Here is a 25,975-nt window from a genome sequence, read left to right as displayed (position 1 = left end):
TCAGGAATAAGAATATTTTACTCAGTAATTATAACATTTTCAATCAGGTAATAAATAAATAAACAGACTTATATCAGGTAATTATAACATTTTCAATCAGGTAATAATTTAAATAAATTTGAATTAGTAATGACTTAATTTCAATCATGTATTAGAAAACTTATATCAGGATTAAGAATCTTACTATCATGAATAAGATTCTGTCAATCAATATTAAATAATTTTAACTTATTAATATATCTTAGTCAGGTATTGCCTTTATTTTATCAGAATTAATATATTTTTGATCAGGAATTATATTACATTAAATTATGAACATGAAATATATATTATTAGTCAAGAATTAAACAGATATTTATCAGGAATTATATAATTTCTGTCAGGTATTGATCTGTTTTTATCAGTTATTAAGTTATTCTAATCCAGGAACAATATATTATGAAGAATAACATTCTTACCTCTGGTATGGCGTTACTCATTGCAAGATCCTGATCAGTGAAGATTGATTTTGGTTCGATTCCACACATCGACTTTTTGAAAATTTTAAGAAGCCAAACAAATGTGTCAGTCTTTTCGTCACTTATGAATGCACATCCAAACATTGTTGTTCTCCAGTGACAGTTTATACCAACAAATGGTGCACATATCAACCCATATTTGTTTGTTCTGTATGTTGTATCAAAGATTAAAACATCACCATAGGCTTTGAAATCTTCAAGCATTTGAGAATCACGCCAAAAATAGCTCACCACATTGTTTTCTTCTCCAAATTTCAGTCTATAAAAGAATGAAGGATCATTATCTGCTCTCTCTTGAAGGGTATCCAATACATTCTGCATGTCTCCACCTTCAACCATACTCATTTTCACCCTTGATACATAGTTTAGGTGATCTCTCTTAGTATGACCTACACATTCTTCTCCTCCAGCTTCATTGGTGATATAATTGTAAGCATCCATTGGTTTGATACCACTTTCAACCATGCTTTCAATTAGTTCACCCATTGGTGCTGATATTTGCCTTTCTGATCTTAGATGATGATGTTGAACTGCTATAACCAATTCATGATTATGTTCCAACTCATGTGTAACAGCTTCGAAATTTCCTTCTTTGGTTTTCTTGAAACGAATATGAGCTTTGCAACCAGTTCTTGTCTCATTTACCTCCCTATCTTTTCTCTTTTTTCATTAGTTTTACCCAACATGGGTATTTCCACTGAATTTTGTTCAGCTGCCATCTTCATTTTACCCTTTGTATGCCCTTCTTTAGAACACCTAAAATAAAACTCATACAATTGATCATTATTATCTCTTCTCTTTGTTGATTTTCTGACACTAAAACCAACAGTCCTTGAATGAGCTTTGTATAAAACAAATCCCTCATTGTAGTCTGATACAGTATAACCTGCTAGACATTTACTTATGTTTTCATCCTTGTCATATTTGTAATAATCTGCAAGAGAAGTATATATGAAACATATCATAATTTATTTTTGTCAGGAAATAAAATATTATACACAGTAAATAAATGTTCTTTAAATTTATGATACTTAAGTATTATCATGTCGTCAGGAATTATATTATTTAAATCAGGAATTACTAAATACTAGTCAGGAAATAAAAGATCTCAGTCAGGATTATGTTTACATTTAATCAGGAAATAGATAATATAAGTCAGAAATAATAATATTTGTATCTGATTATAATATGTTGTTGATTATTTTTTCAGGAATTAGATTATTTATGTCACTTATTAGTTTTGTTTTTTCAGGAATTAAATTTTGTATGTCAGGTATTAAAATATTATGATATCAGGATTTAGATTATATATTTCAGGAATAAAATTGTTTCAATCAGAAATAAGATTACGTTTGTCAGCTTTAAGATTTCTTTGGTCAAGAAATAAAATATTTACGTCAGGTATTTTAAATTTTATTCAGGAATTAATTTGAATATATCAGAAATTAAATTGTATGCTTCAGGAATAAACTTGTTTCAATCAGGAATAATATTAATTTAATTTCAGTAACAAAAAATAGTCAAAATATCAAAATAATGTTCGAATCAGAAATTAGATTATAATATTCAGGAATAAAGTTATATTAGTCAGGAAAATAGATAATTATTACTGAGGACATAAATGATATGGTCAGGTTTAAGATAAATATAGTCAGGAAATTAGAATTTAATAACTCATGACCTTCCCTCTTCTATTTTCAAAAAACACGTAAAATCATTTACCAGACATAAAATTAATTGTAAAAATGAAATGAATTTATTAGAAAAGAGGTTAATTATAAATGAAAAGACATAATTGAAAAGGTATGACTCTCCCTCTTCCAAAACACTGCATCTATTCACATTCTTAATATTATATGTAAGTAACCATATTGTTAACAAACTGTATTCAGAAAAACAAAAACAAAAATCCGTATAAACTGCTTCAGTTAGAAATTTTAATTAATCTCATAAGAATTTAACTACTGCTATTACAAAAGGTATATTTTTTCGTATTATGATTATACCTTTGTTACTGTTGTTTTATTGAGTTTTGTTATGATTTATGTTTTCATTTTGTTTTGTTTAGATGGCTAATCAAATCCCACACCCAATTGACGCCTTAGAAGATGCACATCCAGCAATGGCTGTTGAAGAAATACTTTGCATGCATATTTTCCCTATGTGCACATTCAAAGCCCAGGCAATGATTAACTGTACATGTAGATATTATAATGAATTATGGTATTATAAATATTGGATTCCAGAAACAGTAAGAAGAAATCATAATTCAAATGAATGGTGGGTTGCATATGACATTATGAGGCATAAGGGTTATGGGTTTCATAATGGCATGGTGCAAGACTGGGCGGAATTTCTGAATGGATTACGTTTTGTTTTTGCTGAAGAAGAAGCCAGCAAATTAAAGAGAAAAAGAGAAGAGGCAAATCATCCATGCAGAGAGGCAAAAAGAATTAAAATTGAGGAAGATTATCTTTGTAGTTTATTTTCAATGTTTTGTACTTTATCATAATTAAATAACATTTCAGTAATATATAATTTGGAAATTTAGTTTATGTATTTTATTTTTTGAAATTTAGTTTATGTATTTTATTTTTGGAAATTTGGTTGATGTTATTTTATTTTTGGAAATCTGGTTGATGTTATTTTCTTTTTTGTTTTAGTTGATGATATCAGTAGCTTATACTCAGGAATTAGCATATCTTAAACAGGAATTAAATTTTATAGATCAAGTATTATGATATATTATTCAGAAATAAAATTAACTGAATCAGGTTTAAGATAAAATTAGTCAGGAAACAGGTAATAATAGTCAGTAATTAAATGTTTGAAAATTTATTATACCAAGGAATTACATTATGTTAGTCAGGAATTAAATAGTTCTTGTCAGGAATTACATGATGTTAGTCAGGAATTAGATATGTATAGTCAGTTTAAAAATAATAATATTTTGATACATTATAACTCGTCAGGTTTAATATAATATTAGTCAGAAAATAGATAATAATATTCAAGAATAATAATATCTATATTTAAATAGAGTAATTACATCATGTTAGTCAGGAATTAGATAGTTCTTGTCAGAAAAAAGATATGTATGGTCAGTTTAAAAATAATAATATTTTGATACATTACAACTCGTCAGGTTTAATATAATATTAGTCAGAAAAAAGATAATAATATTCAGGAATAATAATATGAATATTTAAATAGAGTAATTTAATGTTTTAAGATTTATAACATTAGTCAGAAATTAGCATATATTAGTCAGGAATTAGATAAATATTGTCAGCAAATAGATATGGATAGTCAGTTTTAGGATAATAATATTCTCATGTATTATAACTTAGTTAGGTTTAAGATAATATTAGTCAGAAAATAGATAATAATAGTCAGGAATTGTAATATTAATATAAAATACAATAATTATATGTTTTAAAATTTATAATACTCAGGAATTATCATATATTAGTCAGGAATTAGATAATTTTTGTCATAAAATAGATATTGATAGTCAGTTTTAGGTTAATAATATTCAGATATATGATAGTCAGGTTTAAAATAAAATTATTCAGGAAATAAATAATGATCGTCAGGTTTTAAATAATGATAGTCAGTTATAAAATAATCATAGTCACATTTAAAATAATAATAGTCAGGCAGGAATACAAGATTTTTAAATGCAGTTAGAATTATTTTGAAATTTTCAGGAATTAGATTATTTTACTAATTTTGTTTAGAAAATAGGTTTTATTAATCATGAATTATATTATCTGCAATTACATCAATAAATTACAGAGTATACTTTTACAGAACATTTAATTATCTGTATACCTATTATACTTGCAGTATCTTCATCTCTTTCTGCATCATCTCTTTCTTCATTTATATTTTCTTCTAGAATAACATTATCTGTTGCATTCATCATTAGTGTTAGTACATTTGAATTTCAATCTGAAATTATCAAAAATAGTTTTTCATGCAAATCATAAGTTGAAATTGAATTCGATCGAATACTATAGTAAACTGAGTATCTGAAAATAAATTAGGCCCGATTTCAAATTATAAGTTGAAATTAACTACGATCTGAAATTCGATTGGCATTAATTGCTAATAATAAGTAGAAATTAACTCCAATTTAAATACGATCTGATATTAAATTGAAATTTAATACGATCTGAAATTCAATTTGGCTTGCATGCGAATTATAAGTCGAAATTCATATTTCAAAATCGGTATAATACAATCTGAAATCATGCGAATTATAAATCGAAATCAATATTATATGAAATTTGAAATTACATGCAATGAAAATTATGAATTAGATTGTACCTTTTTCAGCAGTAATTGAGCTGGAAATTGATTCTATAGGTGAATCAGAATCTCCTTCAATCATCATCCTATTGTTTGATTTCTCCATGTTTTTCTGGAATTTGCATATTTGAATTATATGAATTTTGCAGATTTGAATTTTATGAAATTTTGGGAAAATGAAGTGGTTGAATTTCAGTGAATGACGGCGCTCGAAATTTTATGAAAATGATTAAAATGATGAAAACGACAAAATTAAGACAATTTATAAAATGGCGCGCGGACTTTGGTCGGGTTGGTCAGGCCCGCGCCTTTTTAATTAATGAGTCTGGACTCACGTGAGTCCGGTCTCACGCAAAACGTTTTGTATCATATATTGCTCAGGTTCCTTATATATATACTTGACATTGTTAGGTTCCTCCTGTTCTAAGTATAACTTATTCTTTCTATGTACAATTTAATGAACACATTAGATAGATAATCATCATTAGTTTAAATCATCAAAACCTGATTATTCAACACAAAATAACAAACCTAAACACCAAAATAAATAAATAATTAAAAATTAAAATTAAAACTAAAAAAGGACGTGCTTAAACTTTGTTGTACAAAATGAAATTTTAGTCTTCTGCCAATTACACCTACATATATTTTTGTGCGTGCCACGTGCTAAGTACATGATAACCAAACCACTAGCATAGTCATGATCAAGCCCATATATTATAGTTAGGTCCTAAACATTTTTAATTACATATAGCAAACACATTTAAATCATCATTTTCTTTCAAATCTTTTGATAATTAGGAAAATTTTGATTTGATGATATGTTAAAATCACTGATTGTAAATGTATCATCTTACTTACCAGAAAGACTTGCGTGAACCTGGTTCACAATAATATTATTGTGGACCCGAGGTTTATACACACGCCGCAACTGACATTATATTGAACATAGTGATCCTTATTTTTGACATAGTAACCTTATTTTTAGCATAGTAACCTTTATCAAAACTTGTATAGCGCTTAATATTATTGTGAAGTTGAAATACGGCGTATGACCCTAATTTTAGCATAGTGATCTTTATTACGTAGTATTTATATTGACTACTATATAAAATATTTCATTGAAATTTTAACCTCTTATAGTGTATACATTATTAAATGACTTTTATTTCAACATAGTGACCTTAATTATTATTATAGTGATCTTTATTTTTATTAATAAAACAACCATAGTTTCTCTAATGTTAGTGTTCCACAATAAATTAGTGTGAACCAGGTCCATTTAAGAATTTGTACTTACCTACTAACATTGCTTTCAAACATTATCCAAAAATAAATAAATGAAGTGTATAGATAGTGCAAATAATCAAAATATTACAAATAATTTAAGATGAAGAGAGCTTCATATATGATCAAAATTAATAAAAATATGCATAAAACAAAATTCATATATAGGATTTTTATTTATTTTTATTTATTTATTTATTTTTTGGTGTTAAGAGAGCCTGAAACTACCACCTAAGCTATTCCTCACTCTAAAAAAAACCATATATAGTGCTGGTATTAAATTAAAAAAAAATGAAGTATGACACTTCGTATTTATTATACTTACCATAAAAGCAGATCAAGATCCATAATTAACGAGCAAGCAAAATAATTTATATATATAGGATAAGAAATGACCAATTATTATACAATGTTGACGGCAATAAAATATTAGAAATTGTAGAACATTTTTATGATAAAATAATTTGGATATAATTAATCTGTGTCATATGTAGATGTCACTAAAGATAATCTAATCTTTTTTGGACTTGTCAAGAATAATATGTAATCAAATCAGACGAGGAAGCCCGTAAGAAAATCTGACTTTCTATAAATACCCATCTCATTCCAACTCACTATTCACTTCTCATTCAATTCCTCTCTCTTTCTCTCATCCACTTCTATTGTATGTTGTAAGCCAAAAAGTTCTCTCTTTTTAATTGTAAGTTCTTGATTACTTCAATTTTAATTAAGCATTACTCAAATTTTTAACTAGAATGTACAATATTGTACAAGTTTTTAATGCTTAAAATTATACTTGGTTCTTTTGTCTAGTACGGAGTATTAATTTGCATTGTTAGCTGCTGCATTTAATGTATAGTACTCCGTATGTTATTAGGATGATTTACTCGTTTTACGGAGTATAGTAATTTAGTGTTTATGGATTAACTGAAATATTCGGGGTGGCACTTAAGACCTGAGATGAAATTAAGTCCATAACACTGGTTTTTTAGGACCTTTATACTCCAAAACGGAGTTATAATAGTGTCCAATGTTCCGAAATGGAATCGTGGTCACTAATTTCTCTCATTGACATGCTTTGATTTTCTTAGTTGTTTTGATTTAATGCATGATTTTATGTGGGCGTAACATATTCATTATGCTGTATGGTCCCATATCTTTATTGTTGAATTTTTTCTAGATATTTTGTTGGTTTATGCAGTCAATTTTCTTGACAATGTGGGATGGGAAATCGTGGGAACATTAAATTATCAAATGAGATCTTGAAAAAAAAATATCATATAGAAATCAAAGTTCATGTATACTTATGCAACATTTTACATACTTATGATTTTAGCTCAAATATTTGTTACATTGTTTATTTGAAGGGAACTAGAAAAAGAAGGCTTCCTTAAATTAGCAAAATGGCAATGCATCCAATTTATTGGGTGGCAATTTTGCTGTCAATATGTTGCTGCACAACTTTAGCAAATACAGAGTATGTGAAGTACAAAGATCCTAAGCAACCAATCAATGCTCGAATTCGTGACCTTATGAATCGTATGACACTCGAGGAAAAGATTGGCCAAATGACTCAGATTGAAAGGAGTGTTGCCTCCGGCGATGTCATGAGCAAGTACTTCATTGGTAAATTACATATCATTTGACATGAAGTAGCCAAATTCTTTTGTGTTTTAAAATGTTTGTTATTTTTTCGATGTCTAATGTACGTTGAATTTTTGGTGTGGTTCGATATTGAAGGGAGTGTACTAAGTGGAGGAGGGAGTGTTCCTGCTCCACAGGCCTCTGCTGAGACTTGGATCAAAATGGTGAATGAGTTCCAACAAGGATCTCTCTCTACTCGCCTCGGTATTCCTATGATTTATGGGATTGATGCTGTTCATGGTCATAACAATGTCTACAAGGCCACTGTTTTCCCTCACAATGTTGGATTGGGCGCTACTAGGTAATTTAAATTATTACGGAATATAATGGTTAATAGCTAACCTAGATAAAATAATATATACTCCCTCCGTTCTATAGTTAACTTTTACTTTTTGCACGGAAATTCATGAGAATGAAAAAGTGGATTGGTGGTTATTGGGGCTAGAACATCCCAAATAGAAGGTTAATTATGGAACGGAAAGAGTAGCTACGAGTTTTTGGTTTACGTGCCAGGATCAATTTCAGATACATTGCTATGAACTTTCTATGTATCTATGAATCAGGGACCCTGAACTAGTTAAAAGAATTGGTGCTGCAACTGCATTGGAAGTTAGAGCTACCGGCATTCCTTATGTTTTTGCACCTTGTATCGCGGTATGTTCACTTAATAACAGCTAATACAGTGATAAACTACTGATAATTTCAGAGTAGGTAGATGCAAATCATCAATAATTTTCAGATACTCAATAATATAACTATACATTTTATATTATCAAACAGGTATGCAGAGATCCAAGATGGGGAAGATGTTATGAGAGTTACAGTGAAGATCCGAAAATCGTCCAAGAAATGACTCAGATTATACCAGGTTTACAGGGTGAAATCCCACACAATTCAAGAAAGGGTGTACCCTTTGTTGGTGGACAGTAAGTTCTTCTCAAAACTTTGTACATTTTTCTGTTACTAAATTTTTGGTTCACTGACTTTAGAAGTTGAATTTTTTCTACTATCTTAAGTTATCTGCAACATTACTCTTTCCCAAATGCCTTATCTATTACTAACAAGTAACAACCTTATCTTAAGTGTTTGTCAAAAAAAAAAAAAAAAAAAAAAAAAAAAAACCTTATCTTAAGTTGTGCCTTTAATTACATTTCTTCTTATTAGTGTATATTTAATTTATGGCTGTAAATTTATTAATAAAACAAGACTAGTAATAATTTTCTTGATTGTTACAATTAGTAAATGAGACATTATTAGATTGTGCAAGTTTTTGGACTTTTAGTTTGTCTGTTGTCTGTCTCAATTTACTTGAGGAAATGAGGCAAGTAAATTGAGACAGTTTAAAAAAGAAATGAGGCAAATAAAATAGAACGAAGGAAATACGGAGTAGCATTTTGTTGAAACAAAATTTTGGAATATATTCATAGTCTAGTATGATGGCTAATCTAGATTGGATCCGCTAGCATGCTTTTCTGATTGTTTACAAAACGTGGATTGGAAAAAAAAATATGTCAGATACAATAAACTATGGTTTAGTGGTCAAATGAAGAAGCCTAAATTGATGGGGTATGACAGAAGAGTGATCTGGACCACAATTCAACTATTGACTTGATTATATATTAGAGTAAAACCACTTGATGTATGAGTTTTCAATTAGCATATATTAAATTTTCCAAGTAGCTTAAAGTCAGGGAAAACAAAGTCCTAAAACATTGCTGACAGAGTGATTAGTTGAATATTTAAAATAATCATCTCACTAAATATCATATGGCTTAAAAAAAGGACTTAGTTGAATTCTAAGCTATGCCAGTGAGGTAGTGACTGATTGAGGATGATGTATTGGAAGGGCTGAGGGGGCATAGATAATCTGAAGCAACCGCGCCATGATCTTTTTACTAGACTGTGTATCTCTTCTTGACAGTATGCGTGATTCATTATAGAAAACATGAGAGCTATATAATTCGATCAGATTATGATTTATGAATGATACATACTACAAGCAATCCTTGTATAGAGTTAATCACTAAAATTTCAGGAACAAGGTTTCAGGTTACAATATTGACTATAAGCAAGCAATCCTTGTATATACACTAAAATTTATAAAAAAAAGAAAGAAATAAAAATAGTTAGTAAAAATATCCATTGAGTTTGGATTAAATATTTTGAGTTTGTCGTGCTATACATGGCTTGATGATCTGTTTATATTCAGGAACAAGGTTGCTGCGTGTGCTAAGCACTATGTGGGTGATGGTGGAACTACAGACGGGATCAACGAGAACAACACGGTTATAGACTTCCATGGGTTGCTCAGCATTCACATGCCTGGCTACTACAACGCGATTATCAATGGTGTATCTACAGTCATGGTTTCGTACTCCAGCTGGAATGGTGTTAAGATGCATTCTAATTACAATCTCATTACTGGTTTCCTTAAAAACACACTGAAATTCAGGGTATGTATCCTTTTCTCTAGCTAACCGATCAAACTTTACTTCTTTCATATTTATGTTCAGATTTTAACTAGTTACTCTTGATTCTTATATACAAAAAAATGGCAGGGATTTGTTATATCCGACTGGCAGGGCCTCGACAGGATTACTTCACCACCACATGCTGACTATCCAAAGTCTGTACTAGAGGGCATTCATGCCGGCATTGATATGGTATGGTAATTAACTCCTGCTTTGAACTCAATTCTGCTATAAACTCTGCCATTTTACGGCATAAAACCTGTCTAATATCTTAACTTACCATGCTCTAATACAACATTTCGTATGTAAACAATGCAGATCATGGTTCCTTACAACTATACAGAATTCATTAGTAACCTAACCTCCCTAGTAAAGGATAATCAAATCCCAATGAGCAGAATTGATGATGCAGTACATAGAATTCTAAGAGTCAAGTTTCAAATGGGTTTATTCGAGTACCCATTGGCTGATAACAGCCAAGTCCACCAGCTAGGAAGTCAGGTTTGTACTTCTAATAAGCTTACATTCATTTGTTAGAGTCCTCTGTACAATGAAACATCAAATTATACGCTTATTCAATGATTTCAATCACTGAATAAAACAGGAACACCGAGAAATAGCAAGGGAAGCAGTGAGGAAATCACTGGTGCTATTGAAGAATGGGCAGGAAGGTGATAAGCCAATGCTACCTCTTCCTAAGAAAGCGCCGAAGATACTTGTTGCTGGAAGCCATGCTGATAATCTAGGTAACCAATGTGGTGGATGGACTATTGAGTGGCAAGGACTCAGTGGAAACAACCTCACTGAAGGTAACATTTTCTGCACTTCACTAAAGATTTCTTTAATCACATTCCTGCAAGTCTACAGATCATACATGTGCCATAATTTTAGACTAAGTTTTATAATAGTTCAACCATGTGAATGTAATAATTTTCTCCATGTTCCTTATTTTCTGTATACTTTCACTATTTTCAGCGCGATTCAGGTATCATAAGCTTTTGACTTAATATTTTTAGGAGAAGACTTTGATGGTAGACTTTGACATGCCCTTAGAAAAATCTCTTGCTTATAAATAAATAATTTTTCATAGATATTTTTTTTTCGCTTAAATTAGTACAGTTTTTGCAATCCAAATCTAAAGTGCTTCAGCATTGAAGAAATATATATCACACATAAAGTGTAAATTAATCGTTGATCAATCCGTGTACTCTATAGGGTAAAATTTGATCAGATTATATTTCTGAGACTGTAGTAAGTACCTTGGACACTAAAGTATGTTAATAGCATAGTATTTAGGAAATTTTTTGTAGAACTACCCTAAACATAGGGTCATTTGTGAACAACTACCCATTTTTTTTTTATTTGTTTAGAACTACCCGTAAGTTTGGAAAAATTTGGGTAGCACTACCCACTAACGTTTTTCATCCAATTAAACTGTTATTTTGGCCTAATTTTTCACTTTTTTCAATTACAATGGCCAATTAATGCTAAAATAAGCAAAAACCCCAATACAATTAAACCCCCAAACCTTAGAAATCAAATTCCCCAAATAATACTAAACTCACGAACCCTAAAATGAATTCTAATTAAAACCCTAATTAAGTTAGTTAAGGTAAATTAAAACTTTTATACAAATTGGGAGAGTTAATTGGGTGGGAAAAGTAAAAAAGTGGGCTCCGATAACGTTTTAATTGAACGGAAAATGTTAATGGGTAGTACTACCCAAACGTTTTCAAATTTGTGGGTAGTTCAAAACAAATAAAAAAAATGGGTAGTTGTTCACAAATGACCCTATCTTTAGGGTAGTTCTACACAAAATTTCCTAGTACTTATTCATTTTTGTGCCTTGAAAGTGTTCTGTATTACTCCTTTGTAGTTTGATGGGTTTTTTGACATGCGACTAATAGCAATTTTACTGAAATAAATCAGGGACCACGATCCTTACAGCCATTAAGAGCACAGTTGATCCAAAAACAAAAGTAGTGTACCAAGAGAACCCTGATAGCAACTTTGTCAAGTCCAACAAATTCTCCTATGCCATAGTCGTGGTGGGCGAACCCCCTTATGCTGAGACATTCGGTGACAGCATGAATCTAACGATAGCTGACCCCGGCTACAGCACCATTAAAAATGTATGTGGGGCAGTCAAGTGTGTTGTCATTGTCATCTCAGGCAGGCCTGTTGTAATCGAGCCATATGTTTCCAAGATGAATGCCCTTGTAGCTGCTTGGCTACCGGGTACTGAGGGTCAGGGTGTTGCTGATGTTCTGTTTGGTGATTATGGTTTCACAGGGAAGAGCCCTAGAACTTGGTTCAAGAGTGTTGATCAGCTCCCTATGAATGTGGGTGATCCGCATTATGACCCACTTTTCCCATTCGGATTCGGATTAACAACAAAGCCTAGCAAGGAATACTAGAAATCAGCTAGGGTAGCCTTAGGCCTTGATTCATATTCCTAGTGATCCATCTTATTGTTAACTGATTGTTGTTGAGAATAATATACCCCATTAAACTTAATTTTCCATGTCACAACTCACAAGGAAAGCATGGCCTTATTCTTAAATATATCCCAACACTAATATAAAGTGTTAATTTTGTTCTATTTTATTTACTGAATTTTAGAGTGTCTTGACTTTGTTTCGTCCACATCATCTTAAAATTTCTCATTCTAAAACGCTGTTTGACTTCGACTAAAAATTCACCCCAATGAAAGTGTGATTTCTATAGATAAAAGAATGATAATAAAGAAAAATGATTCCTGATTTTTAGAGTACAATTTATCACAAATTCTTATATGATGATTGGCGCACCTCACCATTATTTATTAATATGATGGATATTTATAGGGTTACTAACAATATGCTTTCAGAGTTGCATTACTGACGAATAAGCTGATAAGCAATGAGGTTACTCGTTCATATGAGGGAACAGACAAAGGCACATATGGAATAAGTGAATAACTGATGGAACTATCAACATTGCAAAGTTGAGCCTACCGATAAACAATGAACTTTTTCCTAACGAATCGACGGGATTGCTAATGAAGATTTAGAGGAATTACAAATGTCTATAAATATATAATAACACTTTCAGACCACAAAAAATAAATAAATAAAATAAAATACTTCCTCCGTTAACTATTATTTGCAACAAAGGGGTGTTTGCGGACTCCTAGACAAAAGTTGTTTGTGAGTGTAAAATGAAGAGAGAAAAAATTGAGTGCATGTGATGAGAAGAGAGATAGAGAGAAATGATAACCTAAAATGGAAAGAAAGCATTTGTTGCACATAATAGTTAGCATCTACTTATAGTATATGTTGCAAATAATAGTTAACGGAGGAAGTAAAATAAAATAAAATAAAATAAAAATATATAAAAATAAAGAATAAAAAAACAAACTTAACAACCTCGACTATTATTTAGAGCCACAATGATTGAGAATAGTATTAGGATAGATGACCTCCTAGAAAGTCCTCATGTCGATTATGTAGCCAACCCCACTTACGGGATGCGTTTAAGTATAAGCAGAGAAGAAAGGGGTATTGTTGACATGTACCTTTACTGCAGCTTCTCCATACTGTACGTAAGCAGCCAGGGCATAAATATATCCAGTTATCCTCTGAAAGTATGAATCCCAATGAAGACATGATGGTCACACCATTTCCACGTCTTCTCTTAATACTTGGCTGCATAATAGCAAGCCTCACCATGCTATTTAGAGTCCCGGTATAATTAAATTGCTTTCAGATTTTCAAAACAAAACTCCCTTTGTCCCAATTTATTGTTCATGTTTGTGTTTTTTCACAGTATAGAAAAAAATGAGAGAAAGTAGACATCAAAATCCTAGCAAAATTTACAAAATCTTGATCACTGCCTAGGAGCTAGTTTCAGCCTTTCATGCCACTGACAATACTCATGTAGCTATCATTTACTCAAAGAAAATACTTCCATGCATCAAACACTCTTGCCTACAATCTTGAATGACACACATAACCATTCCAATTTCCAAACAATGAAGCAAAATAACAAACGTAATCAAAAAGATGACATCAATTGATTACATTACTGCTATGACTAGATTCTGGTATCGCTTGGTTGCCATTCACCTGCATACATGCTGCCATTAAGACTTTTCATGGTGTCTGTATTTGGGTTGAATAAGAATTACTAAAAAAAAAAAAAACCCTGATGAAAGCACAAAATCAGGGAGAGTCCACATCAGGCTAAATATTCTTCTAATAAGGTGAAGTCTCCTCCCAAACGATGTATTGAAATTACAGCATGCAATAGCTCCATGACGCAGTTGTACAATATTTGCTGAAATTCAGCAAAAGATGAACATTAAGCTGACATGAAACAAAAGAAAACCAAAAATGAGGATCACAGGTACTGTAAACTAGCCTAGTGAATCTACTTATGCAACGGCAACAGGTACTGGTCCACTGGAATCTACAAGATCAACTTCTGGCGCCAAAACTGGAACCCTAGCATAGACCTCATCTTCCTTCGGTGGGAGGATAACAACAACATCAGGGATTGGCTTTTGAGGTCCAATCTTTCCCTTGGGATCCCAGTCAAGCATGATCTTAACCTTGATTCCAAGCACTCCCTGTTTTAAGCCAATACAAAACCAAATTAGACACCAACAAAAAAGACTCACCACAAATATAAAAGATAGCCCGTACAAAAATTCATATTTTGCACATTAAGATTACCTGTCTAAGAAGCACGTGTCGGATTGCTGAGTCAATGTACTCAACAACTGGTTGACCAGAGGAAATCATATATCCATCCTTGAACTTCATGGACTTAGCACGCTGTGCCCTCAATTTGCCACTAACAATGACCTGTTCAAACAGCAAAAGGTAAATTACAAGGAACAGTCAATTGCAAACTATACAGGGTAAATCTAGGAGGCTATGAACATACCTCACAACCCTTGGCACCACTTTCCATGACAAATCTCAAAACACCGTAACACGCCCTGAAAGAGAAAATCATACATCCACCAGAAAAATTAGAATTAGGAAAAATCAATGAGCCAGAAACTGTTGCATGTTTAAGAGAGAATTATTCATAAGATGAGGTTTTATTTCATGTAGGGTACACAACAAACAATTGCAGTAACCAAAAAAGACTACATCAGATGGGTTCACGCCAATTGTTTCACAGACATCATCAATAAAGCACAACACTGCAACACTTCCAAAGAACAAATATTTTAAAAGTACAAAAAATGAACAAGATCAAGGAAATAAGAACCATATTTTATGCCCTCGCTAACAATTCTACATGAATGTCTCAGTAGGAGAATGAAAGAGAGGAGCTTCAATATAGTCAACTTCCGACACAAGATTGGTATAGAAAGACCAATTAGCTTTGTAGAAGACATTAGAAGAAAAGCATATCTCCCCATTTGAATAATTAACAAAACATGAAAGTTAGACATAACCTTAATGCAAATGGCCAAAAGTTAATAAGCAAATAGCCCTGTAAATATTACTGGCAACAAGATAAACAAGCAATATCAACAATAGTCTGTCACAATATTGAAATACAAATAATGAGTCAATACATCATAATTCTAAGATACAGAGTTTTTTCTATTGATTTCGGTTTTTAGTTTCCTCTATTGGAAGGTATAAACACTAATTATACAACATGACCTTATACAGACATTAGAAATCCATCAATCTTAACAACATATCACTAATATTTAAAACAAAAAAATAGCTCACAATTTATGAATTATTCATACAAAATTAAAGCAAAAAACAGGTTATTAAGGCTGGCTTAATAGATGTGCCCTCTAGCAGGTTATACGTGCATAATCAACTTATGTCACGAGGATAATAGCACGAAGGATGGTTTTAATCTAGTCACCTTCCGACACAGAACAGGTACAGAGGAACCAATCTGCTTTATGGATGACAATCATTAATGTTCAATGAAAGACATTAAAATGGACAATACAACATACAACAAGCTACAAGAAGACAGCATAACCCATATCACACAAAGCAAAACAGTTCACCATCCAAGGATATCAGTTCATGTAAAAAATTAATCAGATCAACATCTGCAACTGCGAATTCAAACAAATGCAAACTAATAAAATTTGGCAGACATTGTCATTAGATAACAACAATGCAATCTAGCTTGAAACTCGAATGCAAACTAACAAAATTTGGCAGCCACATTGTCATTAAACAAACAGAAACTCAAATGCAAACTAACCAAATTTGGCAGCGAAATCGTCATTAAACAAACAGAAACTCAACATAAAGAAAGCATAAGAATTACATAATTCTAACAAAAACATTCAAGGCTACATATGTTTAGCATATATGTTAATCAACCCAGTAACAAATAAATTCATACAAAACTTCTATACAACAATTTAAAATCTAGAAAATTCAAGATAAATCAAATTCCATTTCATAAGCACATTTTGCAGGATCTCAGCATGAAACAAGTTACATAATTATTCATTTCCCAAATTAACAATCACACAAATACCAATGCATTATTAATCAATGCTCCACTGTATAATTAATTAACATTAAAGTTGATAACTTTAGAATATCTACGATAAATTTAACGAATCAAAACTAAAATTTAATGGGAAAAAAAAAGGTTTAAAGATTATATACCTTCTGACAGCAAGACCACCGAGAAGCTTGTAACGAAGAGACTCGCACTGAGCAATAGCGCAAAGACCCCTGTTGTTAACCTTCTCAGCATACAATTCAACAGTGTTTTCTGGAAACTTGAACCTCTTCTGAACAATCGAGGTCAGCTCCCTAATCCTTCTTCCCTTCTCACCTGATCCAATCCAAACAATCAAAACCCCAAATCCAAAAATCAAAATCCCAAATCAAAATCCCAAAATGAAATCAAAAACCCAAAAAAAAAAAGGGGAAATTAGAATTACCAAGAACATTTTGGGTACGAGTAGCCCTAATGATGATCTCAGTGCGCATAGGAGTAACCCTAACTTCAACACCAGAGTAACCATCTTCAGCAAGCTCTCTAGTGAAAACTTCGTTGAGTTCAGCGTAGAAGACGCCATCAGCGACGAACTTTCGCTTCTTGCTCATCTGGGTCGCCATGATTGCAGGATCTCCGAGGAGAGAGAAAGGGGCGGAAATGATATAACCCTAAAAATCTAAAACCCTAATTTTGGATCTTGTGGTTATGGACTTTGAGATTGAGGGGTGTTATAAATATTAGGGTTTTTTGAGGTTATTGGAAGATTGGGCTTTATTTTGTTTTTGTGTGTGTTAGGTTTTTATCATTTCTTTTGGGTTGATATTTGTGAATGCAATATATGTGAGTATGTGACCCATTATACATGTTTGAAAATTTGAAACTAATAAATCCATCTTTATCTGGTATTATCAAATTAACTAGGTAATTCCCAAGTCACGGATTTTTAAATCAATACATATATAGATAAATCAAAATTTACTCAATATAGAATTTGTATTCGATTGCATTTTTATAAAATAAAAATGGCTTAGGAAAAATAATGTGATTGAAAAACATTTCGGTGTATCATGTATGTATTCAACTAGATTAGTGTCCGTGCGATGCACGACAGTAATAATCATTTTCTTATAATTAGTTGTGATATAATATAAAAATGAGGAACTCATGTGGAATAAAAAAAAAATGCAATGCATATAGAAAAATAAAATTATAATGTAAAAATTATAAAAACTACAATAGAGAAATTTTTTTATTGTTGATTAGTTGTGTTGAAAATATTTAAAAGTAGTATACATTATATTACATTACTGATGCATATTATTCCCGATAAAACTGTATAATCTAGTGACTATATGACTAAAGACTTATTTATATATATGCCTTTAATTTTAATAAACATGAAAATATTAATCAAACAACAGAATAAAATCTACAGTAAAACTATTAGCACAACATACATGTAAAAATGGAGGATATAATTTACAAATAATATATCACCTTCATACCGAATAAAAAAACTTCAATGGAAATAAATAGTCGGACCATTAAAGGCAGTTATAATCAACAATTAGGCAACACTTGTTTGATACACAAGAAGATGTCATTTGTCACTATGCCCGATGTATCTTTTACTATACTCTTTTTTATAATGTCGAATGTAATAAATTTATCAGCTCAATCACGTGTTTCGGCAAAAGACAATATATGTTTTTGTATTTACTAAGATATAAACTTATTTAATTACATAATAACAAAAAAATTGAAGGATACTTCACTTTTGAAAAAAAAAAAAAAAAAAAATTAAAGTGATGATTTAAGTAATTTCTTTAATATCAATTATATGAATCAATTTTATTATTACTTTTAGGGAAAATTTTCAATAGACGATAATGATAGTATCTTTTATTTGAACAAGTTGCTCACTTATACTATAATTAAAAAAAAAGAGTTAGAATAGCTAACATTTTAGGTAAATGTGTATGGAAGAATTAAGAGCACGAAATAAAAAAAAAAAGATATATATATATATATATATATATATATATATATATATATATATATATATATATATATATATATATATATATATATATATATATATATATTATTTAAAGATAGTATATATATAAGATTTAGAATATTATTATAGTTGTATTATACAAATTTTTCTAAAAATTAAAGATTTTTTGCTAAAAAGGGGATGGGGGATTTTGGAGGGAAAAAATAACATCCGGAAGTGAAACGTGTCACTCCTGGTGTCTGTATTAGTATTATGTTATTGATGATTATTGAAATTTATTAGATGAAAAAAAATATGCAATACTTAAAAATAAAAATTAAAATTAAACAAATAAAAGAACCTTTTAAGCTCCTATAATACATAGTGTTGTCATAAATAATTTGAAGTATTGGATAAATACTAAATAGATTTATTTTCAAGATATACTTAAAAAAATTAAAAAATAGTGAATATATTTCCAAGATAACATTAGTACGGGTGTAAATTCGGTCAAACGGTTCAGTTTCGGGTTGGGATTATCAATTTTGGGTTTAATTTGGGTTGGTTTTGAAAATTAACAGTTTAGTTTGATGATTTTATTAACTTTGGTTTCTATTCTGGTCGTGTCCTAATTGGTTCTGGTTGTAACCGATTCAAGTCTTAATCAGTTTAGGTTGAATTGGGTAGGTTTGAAAACGGGGTTAGCTAGTTTAAAGCGGGTTTCGATTCAAAGCAATTTGGATCCTTATCGAGTCGTTGTTGATTCGGGTCATAATTAATTTGGGTTGAATTGGATCGGTTTGAAAACGAGTTTCGATTTGAAACAGATTTGGTGAAATTGGGTTGGGTCATTATCGGTTCAGGTCATAATTAGTATGGATTGAACTGCTTCGGTTTGAAAACGGGTTTTCCCAGTTTGAAGTTGGTTTCAATTCAAATCAAACCGGGTTGAAATTGGGTCGTATCACTATTGAGTCGGGTTAATCAGATAATGGGTAGGAACGGGTTAGGCTATAATTGAGTTAAGTCCTAAATAAGCTGGGTTTATCGAGTAGTAGGTTGAAACAGATCGGAGCATAAACATATTGGGATACGGGTTGTAAACGACTTAGTCATAACGAGCTACGGGTTGTAAACGACTTAGTCATAACGAGCTACGGGTTGTAAACGGTTCAGTATTAACGGGTTAAGGGTTGTAAACGGTTCAGTCTCAACAAGTAACGAGTTGAAAAGGGTTCGGTCTCAACGGGTTACGGATTATAAACGATTTGGTCACAATACTCACAATGGATTACGGGTTGAAACGATTCGAGTTTATCGGATTTTTGTTGAATTTAAACGATTTCGATTTAAAATGGATTGGGTTGTTGAGGGGTTCAAAGTAAGCGATTCGGTTTATTTTTTGTTTTGGGCTGTAACCGTCTTGCTTTATAATGGCTCGGATCAATTTGCATAAACTCAATTCGGTTCAGTTTCATGTTGAAAAATTTTGGGTCGGATTAGTTTTCAAAAAATGGTTTTTTAACGGTTCATTTCTTTTTAAAAACGTTCGGAAAATTTAGTTTTAACGGTTCGGGTTAGAAATCGAAAGCTCTACTAGTGATCCATCTTATTGTTTACTGATTGTTAATGAGAACAATCTACCCCATCAAACTAAATTTTCTATGACACTGCCTCACTGGGAAGCATAGCCTTTTTCTTGAATATGTCACAACACTAATATGAGTGCTAATTTTTGTCCACAGTATTATTTTAATATTTCTCAATCTAAAATGTTGTTGTACAAATATAAAATAAAGTGTACTCTGTACAGAAATCAGTAAGCATTTTTCTTAATCATCATTCTATTATGTATGATGGACTTGTATAGGAATCAAAAATCATTGGGATGGATTTTAAACTATAAGGGGGCTATAGTTGCCTGCATTGCACAAACAAGAAGCCAAAGCATAGATGTCCAACCATCCTGTGAAAGTATGAATCTTAATGAAAACTTGTGCGGTGACACCATTTCCACATCTCCTCAAACAAATTCTCTGGCATAATCAAATGTTTCCAATAGAATAGCGTTCAAAATCTTAATCACTGCATATACATATGCATCCCAAGGTGAGCTAGTTTCAGCCTTCCATGCCACTTTGACAATACTTAGGTAATTATCATTTACACGAAGAAAACAGGAGCAACTACTACCCCCATGCACCAGACACTCTTGAATGATTCAAATAATCATTCCAATTTTCAAGCAATGATGCAAAGGAATAAACAAACATAATCAGAAAGATGACATAAACTGGCTTGACTTCACTACTTACAAGACTGGTATCTATTGGTTTCCATTCAGCTGCATATATGTTGCTTTTTAGATTTTACATGGTCTTATGTTGGGTTGAATAAGAAAAAAAAAGCCTTATGAAAGCACAACATCAAGGAGAGTCCTTGTTAGGCTAAACATCCTTCTACTAAGGTCAAGTGTCCTAAACTTAAAGCCACAAAGAGAAGGAACTTTGCTCAAAATGGGGTATTGAAATCACAGCATGCAGTGGCTCCATGATGCATTCATGCAATATTTGCTGAAATTCAGCAAATGATGAACTTTAAGCTGACGCAAAACAAAAGAAAACTTCACACAACTATTGATGCTGCACAAACTATCAGCCATTAATTAATAATTATACAATAATACAAATGCATTCAGACAATATATTAGTAGCAGAAGATTAAAGAATGAACAAAGCTTCTCTTGTCTATGCAAAACAACATGCTGCTTTAGATAGATAAGAAAACATTCAGGAATAGTTAGCGCTAGCGCAATCTCAAGGATTAAATTGTAACAAATAAGTCAGATAATAAAAATCTAGCAGCAATAAATCCAGTCAATGTTATCCAATCATGTACCATACTAAGAAGCGCAAGAATTCAGAATGTTCATTCCATGAGACCATGAAGTTCAATAATTCAGATTAGCAATGGAATCAAACTATTTGATATTACAAATAACAGACATGTATGGAGTTCAATAATTTAAATTATTTAACCATTACAAAGCAAAGAGAAACTTGTTGGAACCAATACTAAAGCGGAAAAAGTATATAATTGGAGAAACTCAAACTTATAATTCGATATATTCACACACTGAAATCAACTTACATAATGCATTTAAATAGAATGAAAAACCTGACTAATGGGTCCTATAATTTAGGATCATTATCCCACTAACATAGTAACAGTAACATTACTCCACTAAGTACATAACCAAAACACTAAAAACAATATTCCTAAAAATACTCCAACTAAGTTTGAATTAATCAACCAACAAAACTGGGGGTGCGCCAGGCTTTGTGTAAAAGAGGTATGTCCCTCAGTGTCTTTTGCCCCTGCTGTGGTGAGAAGGAAGAGTCAATCATGCATTCATGCATGCTGTTTTTTTCTGCAATGATGCTAGGATGTTGTGGTATACATCTCCGCTCAGACTTGATAGCTCCCTTGGTAAAAATCTGAATTTTAGAGCCTTCTGTGTGATCTGCTTGCTTTCAAGTTCAAAGATAAGAAGTGGTGGGATGTGTTCTGGGGACTGTTGTGGGGAATCTGGCTTATGAGAAATTCCTGGATTTTTGCGAAGAAAAAGGGGTGACTACTGATGTTGTGCAGCGTGCTATTGCTCTTGTTGGGGAATTTGATGAAGCCAACGAGACTCTTCCCAGGGAAATCAATGCCTGTGAGCCTCTCAGAGCGAGGTGGCTTCCCCCTTGCTTTGGGACTGTCAAGTTAAACGTTGATGCTGCTGTTTTCAATGATGGTAGCTTTGGTCTTGGTGGTGTTGTTCGGGATGTTGCAGGACATGCTCTGGCTGCTACGTGCTGTTCGTGGGGGACTACTTCTGAAAATGTTACATTGACAGAAGCTCTGGCTGCCAGGCATTCTTTGTCTTTTGCTCTGGATGCTGGTTTCTCTCATTACTCTGGAAATGGACTGTCTTGAGCTCTTTCATAAGCAGAATCATAAAAAGCATGACTGCAGTGCCTTGGGTATCGTCTTGAATGATATTTTTCACCTTGCTAGCTTAGGTGTCAACCTGACCTTCTCGTTTGTGAGGAGGGAAGGTTTTTGTTGCCCATAATGTAGCTTCTTTGAGTAGGAATTTGGATGGTGTTAAAACTTGGTTTGGGGATTTTCCTCCTTCTGTTATTGCAGCTAAAAAAAATAAAAAAGAGAGAGAAACTGGGGCTTGCCATGGAAGTACTCCTTAATAGTTTTGTACTTCGTGTGTGTAAGCCTGTAAGGTCTTGAATTGGAAACAAATAAACCACAAGATTATATACGATATACCAAAAACTGAACCACAATAGCTAGCAAAGTCTAGTAACACCTTTAACTTCAAATACAACCTAGTTTTAACACAGGTCACTTTGAGATAGGTTGCAAAAATAAACAGATTGATCATTATAAGGATTCAAAATTCAAGTATGAAAGTCTAAAAAACTTTGATTGCACATATTTCATCCCACAAACAAAACTACTCGTCTTCTTGGCTGCGCAGACGGGCAAGCTTGTTAGTGACTACTATGTCAAGCTGGGCAGCACGCTCGACAATATCCTTTCTCTTTTTCGTAAAGATGTTGTGTGCAATCTCAGCACAGTAAGTCACACCATTTCCACGTCTTCTCGAGCACTTGACAGCATAATAGCAAGCTTAACCATGCTATCAATCAAATAAAAGAGGACAGTAATCACAGTATCATATCAAATTTAAACAACAATCCCAAAAGAATAGATCGAAAATGATGTGGTGACTAAAAGAAAATCATTGGGTGTTGATTATGGTGATGAGTCCCGACCAAAGATTCACTAGAATGTTAATTTACGGCCTAACCTCTATATTTTAGCCAAAGCTATGAAAAGAATTTAAAGTTTTGGTTTAAATAAAATTGCTTCCAGGGATTGATATGTTCCAGATTTTCAAAACAAATATGCAATTTTCCCACTCAGTAACGCAATCAAAATCCTAGCCAAATTCACAAAATTTTGATCACTGCATATACATATGCACCCTATGGTGAGCCTTTTTCAGCCTTCCATGTCATTGACAATACTCATGTAGACATGTAGTCATCATTTACTAGAAGAAAACAGGAGCTACTGCACAAATACTTCCCCGCATCAGACACTCTTGCCTATACTCTTGAATGACACAAATAACCATTCCAATTTTCAGACAATGAAGCAAAATAATGAACAAACTTTATCTAAAAGATGACATTAATTGACTGACTTTACTGCTGTTACTAGATTCTGGTATCTCTTGGTTGCCATTCAGCTGCATACATGCTGCTGTTAGACTTTTCATGGTCTGATTTTGGGTTGAATTAAGGATTTTTTTTTTTTTAAAAAAAAGTGAAAGCACAAAATCAGGGAGAGTACTCATCAGGCTTAATATTCTTTTAATAAGGTGAAGTGTCCACCCAAACTTAAAGCCTACAAAGAACTTTATTAGTTTGTTCAAAATGGGGTATTGAAATTACAGCATGCAGTAGCTCCATGACGCGTTTGTACAATCTTTGCTGAAATTCAGCAAAAGATGAACATTAAGCTGATGTGAAATAAAGAGAACCTAAATTGGTAACCTAAATTGGTGATCACACAACTATTGATGCTACTGCCAGCACAAGCAACAACATGGCTGGACAGATGCATTCAGATTATGAAAACTTCAGGTAATGTTAAATAAATATGGATTTCATGCAATAAGTTCGCTTTTCATTTATAATTTTCTTGTATATGAAAACTACAAGACTTGAACTCACAGCCTCAAGTTTAAGCACTAAAGTCTTAACCATTAAACTATGTTATATTACATGTTATCCTTTGATAATGAAGTATTTAATAATTAATTTATTTTTTGAAAAAAAAAAAAAAAAAAAAAAAAAACTAAAGGCTTAACCACTAAATAAGCCACTTAACAATATTATCCTCACAAAATTTTACAAAAATAATACTGAATGAAAAAATTTGGATTTGATCATGACACTGATGCATAAGAGTAAAAAAAAAGTTATTCATGCAATGACCCGGGGCATTGCCTAGGCCCATAATCTAATTATTCCACAAAAGTATACAATGACATTATCCAAAAATCACAAATGTAATAAAGCGGGGGGAAAACCACAAAACAAAAGTTTAACAAATATAGGACAGCATCACCAGATCAATAATCTGCTTATATAATTATTGCAAGTGTGATAGTGAATAATACTTATCAAATAAAACAAAAATAAATGGTGATAGTGAACACCCACTATGTCCTATAACAAGTATCAATCACAACAAACTTTTTAAGATAAGCTGAAATTTTAACGCAGCATAAACAAACATCAAGAAAGGCTAGCAATCAATGATGCAGCAAGATTCAAGATAATAAAAAGTTGTCTCTTTTGTAATGCACACTAGCATATGGACAGATAAACTCATCTTGAAACAGTTAATATTTGATCGAACTTGCTGATATTAATTGTAAAGACCAACAAGCAAATCGGGACAGCCATATCAGAAACACTAACCAGGCAATCAAACCTCACATAATCCTGGATGCTGGAGACGACAACCACAGCAGCAGAGCTCCTTGTGGATGGCAAAGCAAGGCCTAAATGTAACAGGTTTACCACTTACAGAAAGAAAAGAAGTTGCTTCTACATTAAACCTGAATAAAACATTTAACGAGGCCAAAATTCATACTTTATCCATTCTTTTTTTTTTCTTTTTTTTTTTTTTTTTTTTTTTTTTTTTTACTCACTTATAGAAAGAAAAGAAATTGTCTCTCTTCCTTTTTTTTTTTTTTTTTTTTGGGTGTTTAGAGAGCCACAAGGGCGGGGGTGAGAATCGATCCCAAGATCTCCCGGAATCGGGAAGGAAGCTCTAACCACTTGAGCTATCCCTCACCCTCAGAAGTTGTCTCTACATTAGCCCTGAATAATGATGAGGATAAAATAGTTTAAAGGGAAAAGAAATATGAAAGGGACATGCAATATGAACACAAATACAAGAAGGGAGGCAAATGGCTCACGACTAAGATGGCAACAAGCAAAAGAACATGCAGGCTCTAGTATGCAAGAATCCTTATATGCCCCCAGAATCTTCTCCACAACATAATCTAGGTTGAGCCAAGTCATGCCTTTTTTAATTTTGGCCAGTGATGGTACTTCAACAACTACCCCTTCTCTTGGGATCTTTTATTATGATGCTCCGACTTCCTC

General features: G+C 32.1%; 2 protein-coding genes across 2 annotated transcripts; one reads left to right on the top strand and one right to left on the bottom strand.

The window, feature by feature from the left end:
• The first annotated feature begins 6,756 nt into the window (after positions 1-6,756).
• On the top strand, positions 6,757-12,800 carry LOC145598665 (uncharacterized). Its single transcript, XM_081655047.1, has 10 exons — positions 6,757-6,819; positions 7,487-7,745; positions 7,860-8,064; positions 8,327-8,417; positions 8,544-8,689; positions 9,973-10,216; positions 10,322-10,426; positions 10,553-10,735; positions 10,839-11,043; positions 12,164-12,800. The coding sequence occupies exons 2-10, from the start codon at positions 7,523-7,525 to the stop codon at positions 12,649-12,651; spliced, it is 1,890 nt and encodes a 629-aa protein (XP_081511173.1). The 5' UTR covers positions 6,757-6,819; positions 7,487-7,522; the 3' UTR covers positions 12,652-12,800.
• Positions 12,801-14,454: 1,654 nt separating this feature from the next.
• Positions 14,455-17,433, bottom strand: LOC145597940 (small ribosomal subunit protein uS3z-like). Its single transcript, XM_081654223.1, has 5 exons — positions 17,169-17,433; positions 16,888-17,059; positions 15,164-15,218; positions 14,950-15,081; positions 14,455-14,843 (listed from the first exon to the last, which is right to left on the bottom strand). The coding sequence occupies exons 1-5, from the start codon at positions 17,344-17,346 to the stop codon at positions 14,649-14,651; spliced, it is 732 nt and encodes a 243-aa protein (XP_081510349.1). The 5' UTR covers positions 17,347-17,433; the 3' UTR covers positions 14,455-14,648.
• Between the last annotated feature and the right edge of the window lie 8,542 nt (positions 17,434-25,975).

The sequence above is a fragment of the Chenopodium album genome, chromosome 20, assembly GCF_948465745.1.
Source record: "Chenopodium album chromosome 20, dcCheAlbu1.1, whole genome shotgun sequence".
In the NCBI taxonomy this organism is placed as follows: domain Eukaryota; kingdom Viridiplantae; phylum Streptophyta; class Magnoliopsida; order Caryophyllales; family Amaranthaceae; genus Chenopodium; species Chenopodium album.
The sequence above is the reverse complement of the archived record's forward strand: the minus strand, read 5'-3'. Positions and strand labels throughout refer to the sequence as shown.

Coding starts and splice junctions, on each gene's coding strand:
- LOC145598665 (XM_081655047.1), top strand. CDS start 7,523: ATGGCAATGCATCCAATTTATTGGGTGGCAATTTTGCTGTCAATATGT. Junction 8,690..9,972: donor GTACCCTTTGTTGGTGGACA/GTAAGTTCTTCT, acceptor GTTTATATTCAG/GAACAAGGTTGCTGCGTGTG. Junction 11,044..12,163: donor TGGAAACAACCTCACTGAAG/GTAACATTTTCT, acceptor GAAATAAATCAG/GGACCACGATCCTTACAGCC.
- LOC145597940 (XM_081654223.1), bottom strand. CDS start 17,346: ATGGCGACCCAGATGAGCAAGAAGCGAAAGTTCGTCGCTGATGGCGTC. Junction 15,219..16,887: donor GGTGGTCTTGCTGTCAGAAG/GTATATAATCTT, acceptor TTTCTCTTTCAG/GGCGTGTTACGGTGTTTTGA. Junction 14,844..14,949: donor GACACGTGCTTCTTAGACAG/GTAATCTTAATG, acceptor GGCTTAAAACAG/GGAGTGCTTGGAATCAAGGT.